The 24,642-nt window shown below is 31.4% G+C and overlaps 3 protein-coding genes across 5 annotated transcripts; all 3 read left to right on the top strand.

Moving 5' to 3' along the window:
• Positions 1 to 9,929: 9,929 nt before the first annotated feature.
• On the top strand, positions 9,930 to 14,519 carry LOC144847422 (uncharacterized). Of its 3 annotated transcripts, XR_013613740.1 has the most exons (3): positions 9,969 to 10,079; positions 10,832 to 13,353; positions 13,609 to 14,519. XR_013613740.1 is itself a non-coding variant. In XM_078703777.1 (2 exons), exon 2 carries the CDS (start codon positions 10,832 to 10,834, stop codon positions 12,980 to 12,982), a length of 2,151 nt encoding a protein of 716 aa, XP_078559903.1. In that variant the 5' UTR covers positions 9,930 to 9,996; the 3' UTR covers positions 12,983 to 14,519. The 3 variants fall into 3 exon arrangements, 2 of the variants coding, with proteins under 2 accessions (XP_078559903.1, XP_078559902.1); XM_078703777.1 differs by having other exon boundaries at positions 9,930 to 9,996; positions 10,832 to 14,519; XM_078703776.1 differs by having other exon boundaries at positions 10,832 to 14,519.
• Positions 14,520 to 15,735: 1,216 nt separating this feature from the next.
• On the top strand, positions 15,736 to 19,051 carry LOC144849028 (uncharacterized). Its single transcript, XM_078705982.1, has one exon. The coding sequence runs from the start codon at positions 15,736 to 15,738 to the stop codon at positions 17,896 to 17,898; it is 2,163 nt and encodes a 720-aa protein (XP_078562108.1). The 3' UTR covers positions 17,899 to 19,051.
• A 1,391-nt stretch (positions 19,052 to 20,442) lies between these two features.
• LOC144849027 (uncharacterized) lies at positions 20,443 to 22,656 on the top strand. Its single transcript, XM_078705981.1, has one exon. It carries the CDS (start codon positions 20,443 to 20,445, stop codon positions 22,654 to 22,656), a length of 2,214 nt encoding a protein of 737 aa, XP_078562107.1.
• The last annotated feature ends 1,986 nt before the right edge of the window (positions 22,657 to 24,642 follow it).

The raw sequence follows: 24,642 nt of genomic DNA, 5'->3' as shown, positions 1-24,642 counted from the left end.
TAATGATTTTATTTTTTAGATTATAATATTTCTAATGATTTTTATAATTTCCTTATTTTAATAATTATTCATTATCATCATACAATATAAGTAGTAAAATAAATTCATAGTCCTTTTTTGTATCTGTTTTTATAGATGCATATGGTAACATTTCCAACATCAAATCCATAATCCTCACTCGGGCCCAAATTTGTTGTCAACATCTGGAATAAACCAACTGTAACACCAAGTACCAAATCAATAATTTCATTGATTTCATTGTACTGACCAATCAGCTTCTTGGACAGTTAACAATGTAGGTGTATATCATAATACAGTAGACTGTAGACTACAAATAATCACTTCCTTCTCATCGCATTTGGACTAATGCTTTCATTGTAAAAGAAAAACTAGAACGTAAACGTAAGTGTAACACTTTAAAATGTTTAGAATGTTTAATTTGTTGTTAGTTTGTATCAATTGTAATAACTGTTTTTAAAGTTACAGAGATAATACTGAATATTTTAGAAATACAGTACCAACAAAATATGTTTAGAACACAACATCTTTCATACGGCATTAACATATGCTAGATACTGTTGAGACATACAGTACATTTGTTTTATTTTTTTATAGATGATGGAACAAAAAGCATTTCAGTTTTTAGATAAAAATGATCTGGAATGTGCAATTTGTCTAGAAAGACTGACAGAACCAAAAACACTTGAGTGTCTCCATAGTTACTGTCTTCATTGCCTGCAGAATTTGATTAAAACAAGTGGCAAAATAAAATGTCCCAAATGCTGTAAGATGTATGATGACCTAAATCAATTTGATTTGAAAGATCTTACTAGCAATGAAATGTTAAGTTATCAAGTTGAGTATGTTAAGAAGATTGAAAAAGAAAAACCATCAACGTGTTTAAGCTGTGATGATAATCAACCTGAATACTACTGCTCTGAATGTCAACTGTATCTATGTGGACAATGCATCCAGCAGCATAAAATAATCCCTTTATTGAAAAACCATTCACTGTACACATTGGATAAAAATGAAGAAGATGATCTGCTACATAAATGTAAAATTCATGGAACCTGCATCCTTGAATTTTATTGTAAAACTTGTTCTAAAAGTGGATGTAACAAATGTGAACATGTTCTTTGTTGTTATCAAAATGAACATAATGTGATTCCATTCAAGATTGCTGTAGATGACTTCAATCAGAATGCTACAGAAGTTATGAAAAGTGCTGAAGAAATTAAAGACAAACTGAAAGCAGCCCGTGGTATTATAACTAAACAAAGTTCAGACTTTGCATCTAGAATACAAATATGCAGAACAGCAATTGATTTACAAGAAAAAAATATGATCAAAAAGATTCAGGAAAAAAGTAGAGCAATGAAAACAGATCTTGACAAGATTTCCAAAGAAGATAAAGAACTTGCTGATGACAGAGTTAGAAATGTTGATTCAAAGTTGTTGAAATTTGAGGAGATTTTGCCAATAATTGACACAATGATGAACCAACCAGAAGAAAGAGAAACACTTAAATCTCACGAGGCAAATATCAATGCTGCTAAAGATGAGTTTTTGAAAACCAATTTTGATGAATCATCAACTTTAAGAATAAATGCGCCTAGTTTCATTCCATCTAAAAACTTGGACAGAGTTATAAATTTAGAAGGCATTGGTAAAATTGCGAATGCTGAATGTACATATGAAGTTGCTGAAGATAAAGTACCTATTACAGTCACAAAGGGACAGTCATTTGAGGTAAGAGTAGTTTCAAGTTCAGCAGGAAGTGAGAAATCTCTACAAATGTATGCCACTTTAATTAACGAATCAGGTGAAGAATCAGCCATTGAAGTGAAACACCAGAGAAGTGGAGACTACAAAATAACAGGAAGATGCCACAAAGAAGGAGATTGGAAGCTGAAGATCACTTGTAGAGCAGGACAAATAAAAGGATCACCAGTGAATATCAAGGTGGAAGCACTAGGTCTTGTACATACCATTGATGTACAATGCCTACAATTAGATAAGAATGGCAATGTAAAAGATGTCATACTAGATAAAGATGGATGTATAATTGTATCTAGTCATAGTAAACATTTATTGAAGTTCAACCAAGAATATTCATTTATCGGTAGAATAGAGGTACCAGAAGATGTAGAAGTTTTTCTTATGCATCAAATGGGCGATGGTCACATTGTGTACAGTGATTTCCTAAACAATACTGTTGTTAAGTGCGATGATCAATTTCAACAAATGGGTACATTTGGTAAGGGAACATTAAAATATCCACATGGCTTGACAGTGAATAAGCAAACTAGGATTATGTATGTGGCTGATAGACAATCCCATTGTGTTTTTAAATTTAATATTGATAACGGTATACTTCTTGGTCAAATTGGTTCAATAGGTAAAAAAAAAGGCAAAATGAATCAACCATATGGTGTCACTCTTACAAAAGAAGAGAATGTGATAATTACAGACTATGGAAATCATAGAATACAAATGTTTGATGCAAATGATAATATAATGAGAATACTTGTAGACAGAGGTAATAAAGATGGTCATGTTCTTAAACCTCGTCATGTAACTATAGATTCTGAGGAAAACATGCTGGTAACAAGTGATCACAAATTGCAATTATTTGATAAAAACGGGGTTTTTATCAAACGAATAGATGATGGTGGATTAGGTATACCCTGTGGATTAAGCTTAATCTCCAACAGACCAAGGAGGGTAGCCGTAGTAAACCAGGGTAACAACAATGTAAAAATATATAATTATTGAACAATTTAATTATTTGTCACCGTCAACATAATATGCAGATGTTTTTTTTTTGTTTTCAGCTATTATAAATAATAATAATAATAATTGAATCAATTTGATTATTTTACTAAAAACAAGGAAATTCACCATATTATTTTTGCTTAGACAGTAAATCATTGAAACTTGAAATTGAGAATATATTAAAGTTCAACATAGAATGATAGCTTGCTTACTTCACATTTTTTTTGGAGTTTTATATTATCATATAGTAATCTACTATTCAAACATTATCAACAATTCTCTTTTCTTATTTTATTATTCTCAAGCAACTGAAACAAATTCATCTAAATAGTAATATTTTTGTTGATATTTTACCTCCGCCTAGGAGGTATATGTAATCGGTAGCGTGTGTTTGTTTGTTAGCAGGATTACTCAAAAAGTGATTACAAGATCTTTACCAAAATGAATATACATCCAAAGGCAAATTACTGAAAAAATGACAATGCTGTGGGTATCAGTGGCTGGATCTCAATGGAGATACAAAATAAAAGCGAAAAGCTAAATCAAAACGAGAAGTAAAACAGCCAGAAAAGTTAGCAGAGCTTTCGGGCAACACTAGCCCTTCATCAGTGAAAAATGAATATACAGATAGATATGTGGTCAATGACCATTCCATTAAATTTTGGGACCATTTAGAACCATGGTCCCAATTCTGGACCACTTTTTAGTATACTTTTCAGACCTGCTAGTGTTAAAAGATAGGACAGAATTTTTCAAAAGCCGGCGAGCAGTCTTAAAGTAAACTGAAATTGCATTTTCTCAAGAACTACTTGTCCAAAAAACGTTGAACCGATCATGGAACTATGAACCGATAAACGTTACGATCGGTAAAACTGACTGACCAATCAAATAGTTAAATAATAAATTACGTCATCATTGTTTGTGAAAAAATACGTTCGCGCTGACAATTCTTGATTTTTTACAACGCGACAATTTAATTTAATGCTTGTCTAAAGACTAGATTAAGATATCAGCGAAAACATGTCCTAGGCCGGCTGTGTTGAAGCATCAAAACCCGTAACTTTTTCAATTTTCACATGGGCCCGGCTGCGCGTGTGACCGGCCTTGGCTTTGCAAAACTTCACGTCCATGTGTCCCAGCAACGTCGAAAGAACCAAGAAACCATTAAAGATCACATAAAAAATGTAGTGTAAAAATTTGCGACGGGAAAACAGGCTTTAGGCGCCAAAAAAACCAGTTCCGTATATTAAATATGGTCTATAAAACCCACTATATTCAGATAATTATATGACAAGAATCGACTGGCCAAAACGCCTCAGATGCTATCTCCGGGCGTCTAGAGAAAAAAATCATCTAGGGACCCCCCCTAGACGATTATTTTTTCCCATATCGGCCCCCTCTATAACATCCGGAGGTATGCACTCTCGGAGTGCCTTTCTAGTTCATTATGGTATCAACCATTTGTTAATGGTCTCACCCAATTTATCTCCTATAGAACCAATTAATCAGCTTTGCGGACAGAACAAACATTGGACTAAAGACTATAGTTTTCCTTTTTCATTGAATTTGGAATAAAGCACACTCAGCTCTCATTGTATAAGCAATACACAAACGTAAGTAATAATAGGCCAACTATATAAAATATGCTATAAAAAAATGCTCTCAAATTCAAATTTTGTATCAAGTAGAAATAGAAAAAGAAACATAGTTGTTTATAGTTATTCCAACTGGGATTTTTCAATTATAGTTTATCACGTTATAATCTGCTTTTGCTTTTGCTAGATCAATAAAATACATTGTCGCGGAAGCTAGCAGCTGTCACTATAATGAAAATATTTTGGAACGTCCAACTGAACTATTTTTGGAATATGACATCATCCCTTTCAGGCTCCGTTGAGTAAACATTGTTGATTTTATAAATGGGACTTGTTTCTGCTGCGAGAAAATGCAGTACAGAGGAAAATACTGCAGTATGTGTATGAATTACCTTTATTTTTGGCAGCAGGAACAAGACAAATTTTGAATAGCTGTTTAAATGGTGCTCTCAAAATAATAAAAACATTCATACAAATCCAAGGGTAATGTCAATTAAACGGTTCATACTGTAATAAGTTGATCTACAACAAATCTTGATGTTTTGTCCGCCTGAGCATATTGCATTTTTATGTAAAATATATAGATATTTACATAAAACAGATCATGGCCCAAACTTTTTAGCATAAGTCTCAATTTCCAGGCATTTATATTTGCTTAATATTAAAGACAATATTTTTAGCATTTTGTATATAAATTGTGATTGTCAAAAATGTTTAGGTCAATAACTATATTATCAGTCAGAAATGTTGGCCTACTCTGACGTAATTGTACTGAATGCTCATATGTTGGTGAAGTATCCACTGCTTCATTGGGCTTTTAAATCTACTAAGGTTGAACTATAAAAGCCAGGCTTTAAATTAAATTTTTCGCAAAATGTTTCAGTCACACTAACATTCAGGACAATACACAAAACAATATAGCAATAGTGGTAATCTATTGAATAATGGACTAATCGACTAACTATGTACTTACACAGTTGCCACATCCCAATGTATAACCATCTTCATTAAGTACAATTAACCATATAAAATGCAACTTCAAATTGTCAAAATTATTACCAAAAAATCCCAAACTTTATGGTAAAAAATTATGCATACAAAAGTATTTAGGTATCTGCTTATGAGAAATTTCACCACAGGCAGAATCGATTGTAGATTTTCATGAAATTTAGATAGCTCACAGATGTTCTTTCTGTTTTTTACACAGATGTCAGAACAAAAGGCATTGCAATTTTTAGACAAAACTCATCTTGAATGTGCAATCTGTCTAGAAAGACTGACAGAACCAAAAACACTTGAGTGTCTCCATAGTTACTGTCTTCATTGCCTGCAGAGATTGATTGAAAAATATGGGAAAATAAAGTGTCCAAAATGCTGTAAGATGCATGATGATGAGTTAAATCAAGTTGATTTGAAAAATCTTACTACTAATGGAATGTTAAGTTATCAGCTTGAGTATGTTAAGAAAATTGAAACTAAAAAACCACAAAAATGTTTAAGCTGTGATGATCAACCTGAATACTACTGCTCTGAATGTCAAATTTATCAATGTGGACAATGCATCCATCAGCATAAAATAATCCCTGTACTGAAAGATCACTCACTGTACACACTCGACAAAAATGAGGAAAATGATCTGCCGAATAAATGTAAATATCACAGAGATTGCATGCTTGAATTTTATTGTAGAACTTGCACCAAAAGTGGATGCAAGAAATGCAAACATGTTCTTTATTGTTATCAAAATGAACATAATGTGATTCCATTCAAGATCGCTGTAGATGAGTTCAATCAGAATGCTACAGAAGTTATGAAAAGTGCTGAAGAAATTAAAGACAAACTGAAAGCAGCCCGTGGTATTATAACTAAACAAAGTTCTGACTTTGAATCTCGAATACAGATATGCAGAACAGCAATTGATTTACAAGAAAAAAACATGATTAAAACGATTCAGGAGAAAAGCAGAGAAATGATGAATGACATTGAAAAGATTTACAAAGACAATAAAGAACTTGTTGATGATCGAGTTGAAAATATTGACTCAACGTTGTTGAAAGTTGATGAGATGTTGCCATTGATTAACACAATGATGAATAAACCAGAAGAAAGAGAAACCCTTAAATCTCAAAAGGCAAATATCAATGCTGCTAAAGATGAGTTTTCGAAAACCAATTTTGATGAATCTATATACAAGAGAATTACACCTAGTTTCATTCCATCTAAAAACTTGGATAGGGTGATAAATCTAGAAGGCATTGGTAAAATGTTGAATGTTGAAAGTGCATATGAGGTTGCTGATGGTGATGAATCTATTACAGTCACAAAGGGACAGTCATTTGTGGTAAGAGTAGTTTCAAGTTCAGCAGGAAGTGAGACATCTCACTTGTCGGCCACTTTAATTAATAAATCAGGTGAAGAATCAGCCACTGAAGTGAACAGTCGGCCAAATGGAGAGTACAGAATAACAGGAAGATGCCATGAAGAAGGAGAATGGAAGATGAAGATCACTGCTAGAGCAGGACAAATCAAAAGATCACCAGTGGATATCAAGGTGGAAGCACTAGGACTTGTACATACCATTGATATAGAAAAGTTTAAAATGAGTGAGCAAGTAGCAGATGTAATATTAGATAAAGATGGATGCATAATTATGTCCGATTTATCTGACACTTTAATGAAGTTCAACCAAGATTATTCACTTGTTGGTATAGAGTACGTACCAGAAGATGATGTAAAGGTTTTTCGGATGCATCAAATGAGTGATGGTCACATGGTGTATAGTGATGCCCGAAACAAAACTGTTGTCATGTGTGATAATCAATTTCAACAACTTTGTACATTTGGTAAAGGAAGACTAAAACAACCACATGGATTGACAGTAAATAAAGAAACTAGAATTATGTATGTGGCTGATAGACAATCTCATTGTGTGTTTAAATTTAATATTGATTATGGCAGTTATCTTGGTCAAATAGGTTCAAAGGGTTGTGAAGAAGGTGAAATGAATCAACCTCAAGGAATTACTCTTACTAAGGGGGGAAATTTGATCGTTGCAGAATTTGGAAATCAAAGAATACAAATGTTTGATGCAAATGATAGGTTTATGAGAATTCTTGTAGACAGTGGTGAGGAAGATGGTTATGTCAAAGGTGCTTATAACATTATCATTGATTCTGACGAAAATATACTTATATCAAGTAATAAAAAACTAAAATTATTTGATAAAAACGGGTTTTTTATCAAACGAATAGATGATGGTGATTTAAATGTTCCTAGTGGATTAACCTTAATTTCTAACAGACCAAGGAGGGTAGCTGTAGCAGACTACAAAACAAATAATGTGAAAATCTATAATTATTAATTAGTTTATAAAAATTAATTAGTCATTTGATTCACATTCAGGCTCAATCAAAAACACACTTTTAAAGAAGGAAAGAGTGTTTTTAAATTCTAAACTGGTTCTTGCCATTAGAAATGAAACAAGGCGTGTGCTCTCAGAAAATAATGAACTTTCAAAAAGTAATGTACTTTAAAACTTTTCTGTACATAAAAACAGTTCAAAAAGTACAGAAAAGCGATAAAACGCATAGTGATACCGGACCGACAGACCGACATAGTGAACTATTGAGTCGCGTCCACGCGACTAAAAAAAGGGACAATATTGCAATGATTTAAAACCAAATTCACATTAAATGGTTTCAAACAATTTGCCTACTACCTGAAAAGGTAAATTTTTTAGATGTGCAAACATTTGACTGTGGTTTCTTTCAAACTGAGAAAGCTGAAATGTTGAAAACCGTTTACTAAAACTCCCATTGTTTAGTTTTCAACTTAGTAATTTAGTTAAATGTTATTTTGGCACAAAATTGTATTATTACATAGAAATACACAATGAGGTTATCTATATTGTTTTCTTTTTTATATTTAATTGTAAGTGTAATGTTAATATTTAGAACTCAATTTGGAAACTTTACATTAGCCATAACATTTAGTCTTCCTCACATAATTTTTATTTGGTTTTTCTTTGTTCAAGTATAGCATTCAAGTCATTTTTCATTTAATTTCTCAGTAATAAATATTCAATGAGTACATTGTTGGATTTTTTAAACCTAAATGATTGTTCTTTTCTTTGAAAATTCTGTAATAAATTCAAGAAAGAATTAATAGACAAGTCAAGACAACAATGAAAAGTTACATGTTCACATATAATGATTTACTGTAACTTTGTTTAAAAAAATGAAATTATCAAATTAAAGATTTGTAAATTACTATCATTACTATCTCTGTCAGATTGCCAACAACTGGAAAAATTATTATAATTTTGGCAAGTACTATGTTTATATTAATATATTTTATTAATATAAACTGCCTGAATAAATGTATTGTGAAATAAAATGAATGAATATATGTACCATATGTTATTTTTGTTCACTAATTTTCTTCATACCTGAAGTTCAGACCTGAAGGGACAATAACGCTGGACAAAACATGCCAATGGCAACAAGAAGTCTTTATACTTATGGTTGCGAACCTGTGGGAAGTGAAACTTCTGAGAAGGATACAAAGCAGCCTCTTTAAAACTTACTGTGTTTTAGTCGTTTCTAACATCTGTTGCAATAGAATACACATACACAGCAGCTTCTCATCAATCAATCTTTCTTGGAGCAAATGTCATCAACTTTGAGCATTCAGATATTTAGTTGGATAATTGGCCAAACATATAAAAGCAGTAGCTAGGATATTAATTAGTGTATTTTGGTTTTAAAGTACATTCTTCAACTCCTTCTTTGCAGATATCTTTCATAAAATTCACCTGCAAGATTAAAGTTTTACAACTAATATGTTAAATATATTTATGATATGATGAATAATTTAAAACATATCATGTGACCAGAAAATGTAACAAATCCTAAAGGAATGCAACTCATTTTATTCTGTATAGTTTTTATGAAATTTATGAAACTCATAATAAAATAGTTTGTTTTCACTATAGACTTTGCTGTGGATTATTTACAATGATCCATTATACAATTTACCAGTGCAAATTCTGGAAATTCCAAAACATGACTTTCATAATATAATAATCAAATACACACTGTCATTTCCGGGCTATTTTTCCTGAATTGCAGTTGAATACAATGTCAGGATACACTGAATGGATACATTGAATATTGAACATTTAAACTGCAGACCTGGATTTTAAGGGTAGTGAGACAGCAATACCATTGTTGTCTAATGTAATAGTAGACTATGATTCATTATAGATTCTGTAGTTTTGATTGAACTTCTAATAAAATTTATAATCTAAAAGTTTTGCATGTTTAAATGTTTAAAACATAGACTTTGCTGTGCTTTATAAGCCATATAGCAGTTTCTAATCATCTATTGCAAAAACCATGCAATATCTTTGTCACATAATTTTTAATTAAAATTGCATCTTCATTAAATGAATTATGATATATTCTGGAAATTCCAAAACATTACTTTCATAATATAATAATACAGTGTCATTTCCTACTGTCATTCCCTTTTCCTGCATTGCAGTTCTATATATAACGTGAGAACAGACTGAATAGACGCATTGAATGTTGAACAACTAAATCTACAGTACCAGGATTTTAAGGTTAGTAGTAGATCTGAATCAGAACAGACTGAATAGACGCATTGAACGTTGAACAACTAAAGCTACAGTACAAGGATTATAAGGTTAGTAGTAGATCTGAGTAATTTTCTTCAAATTGTTAAATAAATATAAAACTGTATTACTGCTAAGCAAATATCTAAAGCGCTTTTAAATTCATTGATTAACTTTTGTTGTTTACTTACTGAATAATACAGTACCTGTCCTATAAACAAGTTGTTGTTTGTAGATAGGTAATATACAATAGCTAGCTTTAAAACCAGCTGATATTTCTAGGGCTATTGATTTTTAATAGTTCAACCTGATAAGAAATCCTAAAGATCCAAGGCATAATGTAAGGTAGGCCAACAACTAACATAGACCTAGTTTAGAAATAGACATGTTTTAAATATACAAAATAATTCATGATTGATGATAATAAGACATGTACAATGTCAATGTACAATGTGTATTAAAAATGGTTGAACATTTACCAACCTGTGTTGAGGCATTTGGCTATTTTAAAGAAATTGGTCTAATGCAACTACTTTTTTGTGGAAAATCGCCATGCTCTAAAAATAGCCTAACAATTTTGGGGGAATTAGAAGGTGCCCCAGCACAAGTATAAGTTTTGTGGTTTAGGCTATTATAATATAGATTAAACCTCACAGTATTAAAATGCTATACTCTAATTCTAAAATAATATTTGTATACACTATGTTATGTTTTCTTTTCAAATATTAATGTGTAATGCTGTTGTAATCCGTGTGTGTGTGTGTGTGGTTTAAGTAAGTGTTGATTTCACTTAAATAGCTATACATTGTATATTTTTTTACAGATGTCTGAACAAAAAGCATTACAATTCTTGGACAAAAATGATCTTGAATGTGCAATCTGTCTAGAAAGACTGACAGAACCAAAAACACTTGAGTGTCTCCATAGTTACTGTCTTCATTGCTTGCAAAATTTGATTAAAACAAGCGGCAAAATAAAATGTCCAAAATGCTGTAAGATGTACGATGACCTAAATCAATTTGATTTGAAAAATCTTATTAGCAATGAAATGTTAAGTTATCAAGTTGAGTATGTTAAGAAAATCGAATCTGAAAAACCAACAAAATGTTCAAGCTGTGATAACCAACCTGAATATTACTGCTCTGAATGTCAAATGTATATATGTGGACAATGCATCCAAGGGGATAAGAAATGCTCTGTATTGGAAGACCATTCACTGTACACTCTGGATAAAAAAGGGGAAGATGATCTGCAAGATAAATGTAAATTTCACAGAGCCTGCATGCTTGAATTTTATTGTAAGACTTGTTCTAAAAGTGGATGCAAGAAATGTGAACATGTTCTCCATTGTTATAAAAATAAACATAATGTGATTCCATTCAAGATTGCTGTCAATGAGTTTAATCAGAATGCTGAGGAAATCAGAAGCGAACTAGAAAGAACACGTGATACAATAACAAAACAATGTTCAGACTTTGAATCTCGAATACAGATCTGCAGAACAGCGATTGACTTACAAGCGGAAAACTTAATAAAAAAGATTCAGGAAAAAAGCAGAGCATTGATGATAGATCTTGACCAGATTGAAAAAGAAAGTAAAGAAGTTGTTGAAAATGTAGTCAAACAAATTGATTCAAAGTTGACAAAAGTTAATGAGATGTTGCCATTAATGAATATAATGAACAAACCAGATGAAACAGAAACACTTAAATTTCATGAAGCAAATATCAATGCTTTTAGAAAAGAAGCTTTGGAAGCAAATTTTGATGAATCAATTGCAAAAATAAATGCGCCTAGTTTCCTTCCATCTAAAAATTTGGATAATGTGATAAATTTAGAAGGAATTGGTAAAATTGTGAATGTTGAAAGTGCATACGAGGTTGCTGAAGGTGATGAATCTATTACAGTTATAGAGGAAAAGCCATTTGAAGTGAAAGTTGTTTCAAGTTCAACAGGAAGTCAGATATCTGAATTGACTGCTACTTTAAACCAAGGAAATTTTGGTACAATTATTTTTGAAGTGAAACACCATGGAGGAGAAGAGTATAGAGTAACAGGAAGATGCGGTGTCATAGGAAAATGGAAGATGAAAATCACTGCTAGAGGAGAAGAAATCAAAGGATCACCAGTGAATATCAAGGTAGAAGCACCAGGACTTGTACATACCATTCATAATGTAGAACGCCTACAATTAGATAAGAATGATAGTGTAGAAGATGTAATACTAGATAAAGATGGATGTATAATTGTATCTACTGGTAGTAAATATTTATTGAAATATGACAAAGAATATTCATTCAGTAGAATAGAGATACCAGAAGAAGTATGGGTATTTAGTATGCATCAAATGGGTGATGGTCACATTGTGTATTCTGATAAACTAAACAAAACTGTTGTCATGTGTGATAATCTATTTAACAAAATCAGTACATTTGGTAAGGGAACTTTAAAATGTCCACGTGGATTAACAGTAAATGAGGAAACTAGAACCATGTATGTTGCAGATTGGAGTTGTCATTGTGTGTTTAAATTCAATGTTGATAATGGCAAACTTCTTGGTCAAATTGGGTCATACGGTAGCAATGGTGGCTATATGAATCTCCCATATGGTGTTGCACTAACAAAAGAGGGCAACTTGATTGTTGCAGACTATGGAAATAACAGATTACAAATGTTTGATACAAATGATAAGTTTATGAGAATTCTTGTATGCAGAGGTAAAGAAGATGGCCATGTTATTAATCCTAAATATTTGGCCATAGATTCTGAGGAAAATATTCTGGTATCAAGTAATAGCAAATTACAGTTATTTGATAAAAATTGGGTTTTTATCAAACAAATAATATATAATGCAACAGGTTATCCCAGTGGAATTGAAATAATGTCAAAACAACCAAGAAAGGTAGTAGTAGTATCAGCTGTAAGGGAGTACTCAGAAAATATAAACAAATGTGTACAAATATATAATTATTAACTGCCACAATTCGTCGGTGACATGTGGCTACAGACAGAAATGGATTTTGCATTTTCACAAAAGTTACACTAATGTTAGCCTTAATATACTATTTCATTAATTAACAAGATTACAATCAAATTACACCTTTTAATAGCTGAATTATCTAGCTTTACAGGCATGTAAATAAAACATATAAAAGAAAATGTCTTCAAGATAAAATTATGTGTTTTGTGAAGTTCTCTACTAGCCTATACCGCGTTTTTCGCAAACTGCATGGTTATGTCAAATGACTATAGTGTCTCTTTTTGGTGTCGCTGACGAATTCTCCTACCTGCTTGATTATATACAGAATCAGTTTTCAGTCAAACTGGCACAAAAAACTAAAAAGTGTTAAATTAAATACACATTAATGTTAAACAAAAAAAAACACCCATGATATTTTAAACTACAGTAGGCCAGTAATATCAACTTAATATCCATATTTTTTAAATATATATGAGTAGACTTTAAAACAATTACTGTATATCCTCTGGTATAATCCCACCAACCTAGAACATGAAATTGGACTGACTTTGGCGGGTTGATTATGTTTTTGCTATTCATACTTTTTAGATGATTAGAAACTGGCACGAAAAACAAAATAGTGTTTAAATTAAATACACATTAATGTTAAAATCATATAAAAAACACCCATGATATTTACAATAATATTTAAACTACAGTATAGGCCAGTAATATTCACTTAATATTAACATTTTTGAAATATATATGAGTAGATTTTAAAACAATTACAGTAAATCCTCTGGTATACAGTAATCCCACCCACCTAGAACATGAAATTGGACCCACTTTAGGGGTGGGACTATATTCGGGGAAAGCCTGATTCTTGAAATAAAATGATTGATGAATGAATGAATGAAGTATTTCTTGTAAAACTTATCTGAACTGGCTAGAGAGAGGCCTACACCCAGATCAAAAGTCTCAATACTGGGACTATTGCCCGTGGATATGCCTACATAAAGTAGGGTGTGGGAATAGACCTGAAGTGGGATTATACCCGAGGATATATGGTATACTGTATTATGATTTTTATTATTACATCTTACATTTAATAGAGAATTTTGAAGAACAGTAAATTGGTACCGGTACAATTAAAATAGAAAAACTGTGTGACCAAATTGCTTGTAGTATTGTTGATTATGTTTTGATATTCATAATTTATTGATAACATAAAAGAGACTCAAGTAAATCATAATTCCATAAGAATCAATGAATCTGATGTAATATTTCAAAAACATATTACATATAGGTTTCTGTATTGGTAGAATAGATACAGCTACTGTAATGCTAAATGGTTTGTATTTGTCAGTTTTTTTTCCACCAAAGGTAGTATAAATGGTTAATATCCGATGAAAACCATTTTGATTATTTTGTTTTCTGTGAAGAAAAATAAATGTTTTTTATCGTTATCTTTATCGTCCATATATGTATAAACAGGCTTTTTCAGTTGGATCTTTTGAATTTTAAAAACAATCTCATTGTTTACATGTTTGGTTATTTGACAATAAAGAATAATATGTACTCTTTCATGTAATCTATGAATCAAAGTGCTATTGTATGTTTATTAGATTATAATTGTTCACATCATACAGTTCAGTTACTGTACAAAGTCATTTTTATGTAGACACTATAATAAATATCTTGAAATATCAAATTCATAATCTTTTCCTTTTTCTTCTCGTCTATACTGTACATTCTCATGTATATGCCAAACCTCAATTCAATACTGAACATAAATAGCTGTTGATATTATCATTATTTAAAAATGTATCAACCATTTCAATAATGGTTTTACCAATGTTCCTTATATGGAACTGACCAATCAGCTTCAGGGAAACTTACTTAAAAGATAACAATATATTAACCACAGTAGACTTTAGACTATGTGACCTACAAACATAACAATCACGGACCAATGCACACTGTAACTGAGCATGATAGGCCTATAGAAACGTAAGTTGTAAACTTAGTCAGTTTTTGCTTTTTGAAATAAGGAAAATATTTAACATTTAACCTAAATAGTCTTAAAACACTCTTTTTATTAATATTATATTAGTTTAAATATATTTCATAGGGTTTCAGCAATGATATAATCTACCTGTCAGTGAACATTTTGGAAAGTCCAATAAAGTATTTTTAGAATATGACATCATCACTTCCTTGAATGTAGCTGCTCACATACATTGCATAGGACCTCACATCAGACATCTACACCTACTGTATTTCTAAAATTCATTTTATAAGGCAAGTATATTATGTACATTATTTTATTTTACAATCTTTTGTGCAAGCATAGTATTAAAGCATTGCAAATACTTGTTCATTTTTATTACACTACGTTTAAGCCTGGCCCTACAGTACAATGTACTACTGTACCTGGGATAGGATAGCAGTAGGCAGGTTCTTACACCCTTTCTCTAAAACAATTCATCATCAGCCTTGATGAACAACACCCTTTGGTGATTCAAGTGTTTCTGTGTGAAAATAAAGTATATTATTATTATACTCGCACCTTATAATTATACCGACCGTCCGACCGACATATGTATAAATTTACACCTTAACTTAAGTCAATCAAATTAAATATTTGCCAATATAATTTTTTTTAATATAAGGCCTACTTTACATTTTTTGGCTTTGTTATGAGTACTTTATTTGTTTGTATGTCAGACAAAAATATGTTTAGATGCATTTGTTGATTTTTTTTACAGATGTCTGAACAAAAAGCATTACAATTCTTGGACAAACATGATCTTGAATGTGCAATCTGTCTAGAAAGACTGACAGAACCAAAAACACTTGAGTGTCTCCATAGTTACTGTCTTCATTGCCTGCAGAGTTTGATTAAAACAAGCGGCAAAATAAAATGTCCAAAATGCTGTACACAGTATGATGAGCTAAATCAATTTGATTTAAAAGATCTTACTACTAATGGATTGTTACGTTATCAAGTTGAGTATGTTGAGAGGATAGAATCCGAAAAACCAACAAAATGTTTAAGTTGTGATGATAATCAACCTGAATACTACTGCTCTGAATGTCAAATGTATCTCTGTGGACAATGCATCCATCAGCATAAAATAATTCCTGTATTGAAAGACCATTCATTGTATCCACTGGATAAAAATGTGGAAGATGATTTACCAAATAAATGTAAAATTCATGGAGCTTGCATGCTTGAATTTTTTTGTAAAACTTGTTCTAAAGGTGGATGTAAGAAATGTGAATATGTTCTTCGTTGTTATCAAAATGAACATAATGTGATTCCATTCAAGATTGCTGTTGATGAGTTTAATCAAAATGCTAGAAAAGTTATAAAAACTGCTGAAGAAATTAAAGAAAAACTAAAATCAACACGTGATACCATAACTAAAGAAAGTTCAGACTTTAAATCTCGAATACAGATATGCAGAACAGCAATTAGATTGCAAGAAAAAAACATTATGAAAAAGATTCAGGAGAAAAGCAGAACAATGATGACAGATCTTGACAAAATTGAAAAAGAAAATGAAGAAGTTGTTGATGATCGAGTTAAAAATATTGACTCAAAATTAATAAAAGTTAATGAGATTTCACCATTAATTAACACAATGATGAACAAACCTGAAGAAAGAGAAACACTTAAATCCCATGAGACAAATGTCAATGTTGTTAAAGATGAAGTTTTAAAACCAAACTTTGATGAATCAATATTCAAGAAAGTTATCACACCTACTTTCAATCCAGCTAAAAACTTAGATAATGTGATCAATTTAGAAGGCATTGGTAAAATGTCAAATGCTGAATGTGTGTATGAGGTTGCTGAAGATAAAGTACCTATAACAGTCACAAAGGGACAACCATTTGAAGTGAAAGTTACAAGTTCAGTAGGAAGTGAAACATCTCTATTGTCTGCCACTTTAATTAACGAATCAGGTGAAGAATCAGCAACTGAAGTGAAACACCAAGGAGGTGGAGAGTACAAAGTGACTGGAAGATGCCACAAAGAAGGAGATTGGAAGATGATGATCACCACTGGTGGTGTGCACATCAAAAGTTCACCAGTGGATATCAAGGTGGAAGCACTAGGACTTGTACATACCATTGATAAAATAGAACAGCTTAAAGTAGATATAAACCAAGGACTAGCAGATGTAGTACTAGATGAAGATGGATGTATAATTGTATCTAGTTTTAGTAAAGATTTATTGAAGTTCAACAAAGAATATTCATTTATTAGTAGAATAGAGATACCAGAAGGTGTAAATGTTTATCGTATGCATCAAATAGGTGATGGTCACATTGTTTATAGTGACATTTTAAACAAAAATGTTGTCATGTGTGATGATCAATTTCAACAAATTTGTACAATTGGTCAAGGAACATTAAAAGACCCACGTGGATTGACAGTAAATAAGGAAACTAGAACCATGTATGTTGCAGACCATGAATGTCATTGTGTATTTACATTTAATGTTGATAATGGCAAACTTGTTGGTAAAATAGGTTCATATGGAAGCAGAAAGGGCAAAATAGATAAACCAGAAGGAGCTGCCCTTACAAAGAATGGAAACTTGATTATTGCTGAATTTGGAAATAGCAGAATACAAATGTTTGATGCAAATGGCAAGTTTATAAGATTACTTGTAGGCAGTGGTGTTGAAGATGGTTATGTTAATGGTCCTTATAACATAGCCATAGATTCTGAGGAAAACATACTGGTATCAAGTTATAACAAACTGCAATTATTTGATAAAAATGGAGTTTTTATCAAACGAATAGATGCTTATGGCGATTTAAATGTTTCCGGTGGATTAACCTTAATATCTAACAGACCAAGGAGGGTAGCCGTAGCAAACAAAGAAACAAAAAATGTAAAAATATATAATTATTGATTAGCACACAGTCAGTTCCTGATACAAATAATGATTTACTAGTTTAGGATGAATTGGAAGCTAATGTTATTTTTGTAAAAAATTGTAACAAAAATATGTAAGAACATTTAATTAGTACTAGTAGTTGTGGTTTAAAAAAAATGTAAATATAAATATTATACTTAAAGATGTATTGTCCCTTTGACTAATTCCAAAAAAATAAAAAATAACAGATTTCGAAAAAAAAGGTGGGTCATTTTGAAGTATCATAATAGTTATTAACTATCACCAAAAATTTGTTGAAAAAAAAATAATTTAACTGAAATACAGATGTTTTTTTGTTAAAAAAATAACTTTGACTTCCAGTCAAAGTTTTCGATCAAAACATATCCCATTAAATGAAACGCGCTTGTTTGGCTACTCTGTATGATATGCATAATCATAAAACTTCCTCACGATCTGTGTGAAAACCTTCTCAACCGTTTGTAAACAATCCTAATTAGCATATGCATAATGCGTACTCGTGGTTTGAAATCTTTGTTTACTTTCGCTGGCGACGATTTTCCAGACGAAATGTAATCAAACTAATTTACCTGTTAATTACGTAAACTTGTTGCTTTTGGCTCGAATTTTCGACTTAAAGTGAATAACTTTAATATTACTTTGATATGGCGAATTTAAATTTAGAATATTTTGACCTTCATTTTTTTGTGTTTCAAGGGACAATACATCTTTAAACATTTTAATGGGTTTTTTTTATCATTTCTGTTTGTACAATATGTAAAATTAATTAATGGGAAAAATAAATGAACAAAGGCTTTTTTTACAAGAAAGATAACATTTACCAATACAGTTTCAGGAATAGTTTAGTTAAATAAAAAGTTAAATAACAATTGCTATACAATTGTTTACCTCTACTATAGTGTTATTTGGTTTATTTAAATGATTATTCATGGTACATAAATCAACATACATACCTGTACACATTATAATCTTCTTTTTACAAATAAACTTGACAGTTTCAGCTGTTTTTTTCTGATAGAAATAGAGAGTCAACCACAACGTCAAATGCACTCTAACTCAGCTTGTAACACTAATGGTCATCACCATATATTGAAAAGCATTTATTAAATTCAAACAGTTTCAATGTACAGCCACATTTATGATACCCTGAAAGAGTGTTGGCGTACATAGACATCCGATTCTGACAAAAAAAAAGATCAAAATTATTAGACTTACTTAGACTTAGACTTAGTTCCTCCTGTTCTCTAAAGAACATTGGGCAGCAACATCTGATCTCCATTTCACTCGGTTTAGCGCTTGTGTCTTGGCATCCTCCCAATTGAGGCCCATTTTCTCCAGATCTTTTCTTCCTGGTTTCCGCTTACCACTGTTTGGTATCCAATCAAGAGAGGTCTTTGGATGTCTGCCATCTTCCATTCTCAGGGTGTGACCTAACAACTTCAGACGGCGTTCCATCACAATGGTGCTGAGTTGCCTCTGGTCTGTCCTCTGCAGAACTTCATCATTTTATTCTGTATAGTTTTTATGAAACTTATAAAACTCATAAATAAAAAGTTTGTTTTCACCATAGACTTTGCTGTGGATTATTTACAATGATTCATTATGCAATTTATCATTCTGGAAATTCCAAAACATGACTTTCATAATATAATAATCAAATACACACTGTCATTTCTGAGCTATTTTTCCTGAATTGCAGTTGAATACAATGTCAGGATACACTGAATGGATACATTGAATCTTGAACATTTAAACTATAGACCTGGATTTTAATGGTAGTGGTATGAGACAGCAATACCATTGTTGTCTAATGTAACAGTACATGATTCATTCTGTAGTTTTGATGGAACTTCTAATAAAATTTATAATTTAAAAAGTTTTGCATACACTTTGCTATGCCTTATCACAATAATCCATAGAGTAGTTTCTAATCATCTATTGCAACAACCGTGCAATATCAATATCACATAATTTTAAGACGGTCTGTACCTTCATTAAATGCTTTATGATATATTCTGGAAATTCCAAAACATTACTTTCATAATATAATAATATAGTGTCATTTCCTAGTGTCATTCCCTTTTCCTGCATTGCAGTTCAATATATAGCGTAAGAACAGACTGAATAGACTCATTGAACGTTGAACAACTAAAGCTACAGTACAAGGAGTTTAAGGTTAGTAGTAGATCTGAATAATGGTCTTCAAATTGTTAAAGTAAATAGAAAACTGTATAACTGCTAATAAGCAAATATCTACAGTGCTTTTAAATTCATTGATTTACTATTGTTGTTTACTTGCTGAATGATACCTGCCTATAAACAAGTACCGCGCTTAATTGTCTGCTTTATACTCTCACTTGCACTGATAAAAGGCTAGTGTTGCATGAAAGTTTTGCTAATTTTTCTGGCTGTTTTTCTTAATCGTTTTGATTTAGCTTATTGCTTATATTAATTTTACCATTAAAACACCCACAGCATTCGGTCATTTTTTCAGTAATTTGGATTTATAATATTTATGAATATTTTGTAATTCAAATAATAATGACTGTAGATCATGCTTTTATTTTCTTCCAGATGTTGGAACAAAAGGCATTACAATTTCTAGAAAAAAATGATCTTGAATGCGCAATCTGTCTAGAAAGACTTACAGAACCAAAAACACTTGAGTGTCTCCATAGTTACTGTCTTCACTGCCTACAGAGTTTGCTTGAAACAAGCGACACAATAAAATGTCCAAAATGCTGTAAGATGTACGATGACCTAAATCAAGTTGATTTGAAAAATCTTACTACCAATGAAATGTTAAGTTATCAAGTTGACTATATTAAGAAGATTGAATCTGAAAAACCATCAAAGTGCTCAAGCTGTGATAATCCACCTGAATACTACTGCTCTGAATGTCAGTTGTATCTATGTGAACAATGCACCCAACATCATAAGACATTTCCATTATTGAAAAATCATTCATTGTACACACTGGATAGAAATGAGGAAAATGATCTGTTGAATAAATGTAAACTTCACAGAGACTGCATCCTTGAATTTTATTGCAAAACTTGCTTCAAAGGTGGATGTAATGGATGTGAACATGTTCTTCATTGTTATCAAAATGAACATACTGTGATTCCATTCAAGATCGCTGTCGATGAGTTTAATCAGGATACTGAGGAAATCAAAAACAAACTAAAAGGAACACGCGACACTGTAACAAAACAATGTTCAGACTTTAAATCTAGAATACAAATATGCAAAACAGCGATTGGATTACAAGAAATAAACATAATTAAAAAGATTCAGGAGAAAAGCAGAGCAATGATGACAGATCTTGACAAGATTGAACAAGAAAATAAAGAAGTTGTTGAGGATGTAGTGAAACAAATTGATTCAAAGCTGACTCAAGTTAATGAGATGTCGTCAATGATGAATATTATAAACAAACTAGAAGAAAGAGAAACACTTAAATTGCATGAAGCAAATATCAATGCTTTTAGAAAAGAAGCTTTAGAAGCAGATTTTGACGAATCAATGTTAAAGATAAACGCACCTAGTTTCATTCCATCCAAAAACTTGGATACTGTTATAAATTCAGAAGGCATTGGTAAAATAGTGAATGTTGAATGTGCATATGAGGTTTCTAACGGAGATGAACATATTACAGCGACAAATGGACAGTCATTTGAGGTAAGAGTGATTTCAAGTTTAGAAAGTGAGTCATCTCTACTGACTGCCAAATTAATTAATAAATCAGGTGAAGAAGTAGCCACAGAAGTGAAACACATTGGAAATGGAGACTATAGAATAACAGGAAGATGTCATAAAAAGGGAAAATGGAAGATGGTGATAATAGCTAGAGAAGAAGAAATTAAAGGATCACCAGTGAATATAAAAGTTGAAGAAATGGGACTTGTACATACAATTAAAGATAATGACTGTGTAGAAGATGTAATACTAGATAAAGATGGATGTATAATTGTATCTACTGGTAGTAAATATTTAATGAAATATGATAAAAAATATTCATTTATTGGTAGAATAGAGGTACCTGAAAATGTAAGGGTATTTAGTATGCATCAAATGGGTGATGGCCACATACTGTATTCTGATATCTTAAACAATACTGTTGTCATGTGTGATGATCAATTTCACAACATCAGTACATTTGGTAAAGGAACATTAAAACATCCATGTGGATTGACAGTGAATAAGGAAACTAGAATCATGTATGTTGCAGATAGTGCATGTCATTGTGTGTTTAAATTTAATCTTGATTATCGTAAACCTAATATTTGGTCATATTATGATGGTGCACTCCTTGGTCAAATTGGTTCAAATTGCAGCAAAGGTCGCCAAATGAATCAACCATATGGTGTTGCACTGACAAAGGAGGGGAACTTGATTGTTGCAGATAGTGGAAATGACAGAATACAAATGTTTGATGCAAATGATAAGTTTATGAGAATTCTTGTATGCAGAGGTAAAGAAGATGGCCATGTTTTTAGTCCTAAAAATTTGGCCATAGATTGTGAGGAAAACATACTGGTATCAAGTGATAGCAAATTACAGTTATTTAATAAAAATGGGGTTTTTATCAAACAGATACATTCTTATGGAGTTGGTCGACCAAAAGGAATTGAAGTGATATCAAAACAACCAAGAAAGGTAGCTGTAGCAGTAGTAGTAACAACAACAAGGCAAACCGGTTATTATAGCGAGACAGAACAAATAAATAATAATGTAAACATATATAATTATTAATTGATGTATTCTCTTACTTTAATTTTAATACATACTAAACCACACAGTATGCCGGTTACTAGCACAGGTTAAATAATTACTTATTCATTTTTTTAAAATGATGTCATAGTCACCATATTATATTATAAAATCAACTTAATATTACATTTTTTTAAATATATGTAAAAAACAATTATTGTATGATGTATATTATCATAAATAAACTTTCACATTTAAGATTATTATTAGTCAGTATTTGGTACACTTTAATGTAGAATGTGACCAAATTACCTGTAGCATTGTAAACTTTATTGATAACATATAGAGACTTAAGTAAATTATAATTCAAAGTTATAAGCATTAATCTATCCAATGTATAGTATCAATAAATGTCAATATTAGCAAAAATTAACTGAAGTTTATATTGGTCTACTGTATTGATTAATGATTTCTTAAACTCACCTGTCATGTGGGATCAAGTCAAATACATTAATTATAGTTTCAATGATTATTTTATTTTCATCAAAATAGCATAAGTGGTTATTCTATAGTTCTAGGATGATTTTTTATTTATTTTGCTTTCTGTGAAAAAAAAATGTATTATTTATTGTTGTTCTTTATCGTCCATAGTATGTATAAACATGGTACCAAGTCATCCATATGGAAAACCATCGTTTTTGAACTAATACTATTAAGATAATCCCATATTGTATAATAGACTCTTTCATCTTCATTATAATGTGTTTGTGTGTGTATGTGCACTGGTGTGTATGTATTATTTAATAATGAGCTTGACTTGCCAAAGATAGGCTATCGAACAGACTTTGATCTGCGGTATGGCATCAACGAGTTCATACAAAGCCATCAAATTCTAGGCTATGTACACCATACATTGAATTGTTTTTATTACTATCTAATTGCATTTTGGTACTATGTGTTTTTTACAAACATGAAGTTTTAATAGGCATCACATTTTAAAACTTCAATTGATCGAAGTAGACACAATATTTCCAATTGACAGTTATTTTAAGTTTTTCATTTTTTTTTTGTGAATTGAAATTATGTGTACCTATTGAAAATGTTGACATTAAAATGCATAAAGCCAGATAATGTGTATACTCACTTTATTTTTATGTTTCCCCAAAAAAGTTCCTTTCATTCATTCTCCTTAATTCAGGAATTAATTAATTTATATTGAAAGGAAGCCAATTCGTCAATTGAAATCAGTTAAGCATTTAGGTGGTGGAGACTGATCCTGTCGCAACTGGAGGTAAAACCTCTGACCTGGTCGAGCATAGCATCCTGTTTGTATTTTTAAAAATGATTCTCAGGAATGATTATTAGGATACGTATCAATGTAATGTATGAGCTTGTATATTGCCATTCAACGATAATTGCTCATGGAGCTGTGAACTCAGATGTTACACTTTTCAATAACATGATTCTCCCTTAAGTCATGTCATTGCAGCCAATTAAGGCGCTCTCTCTCCTGTCCACGAGAAGTGTCAAAGTGATAATAGATTGAGGTGCAAGCAAAGTTGCATAGCCCCAATCAGGGATGGTTTGATTCAGAAACTTTTAGGATGTTGTTGAGTGAAAGAGATGTTGAAGAACATCAAGATTTTATTGACAATTTGGCACAACATGCTATAGCAACAAGAAGTCGGTTATTTGTATCAAACTGGTACAGTAGTTCAACATCTGTAAAAGGATACATCTTCTCTTTTTAAGTTGATCTAATCATCCATTGCAACTAAGTTGTGTCCCTAGTGGAGCCAAAACCTCTATAATGATATGAAAGGATACACTTAAGTCTCTCTAAAATCAATTAAGTAGAATGTATAACTGTGCATTGAAACCGTGTGGAAGTCATACTTCTGTCAGGGATACAAAACAACTTCTCTCCAAAGTCAATCATTCTTGGGGAAAATGTCATCAACTTTGAGCATTCAGATATTTAGTTGGATAATTGGCCAAACATATAAAAGCAGTAGCTAGATTATTAGA

This window comes from Antedon bifida, chromosome 7 (assembly GCF_963402885.1).
Source record: "Antedon bifida chromosome 7, ecAntBifi1.1, whole genome shotgun sequence".
Lineage (NCBI taxonomy): Eukaryota > Metazoa > Echinodermata > Crinoidea > Comatulida > Antedonidae > Antedon > Antedon bifida.
This window is presented reverse-complemented; position numbering and strand designations above follow the sequence as displayed.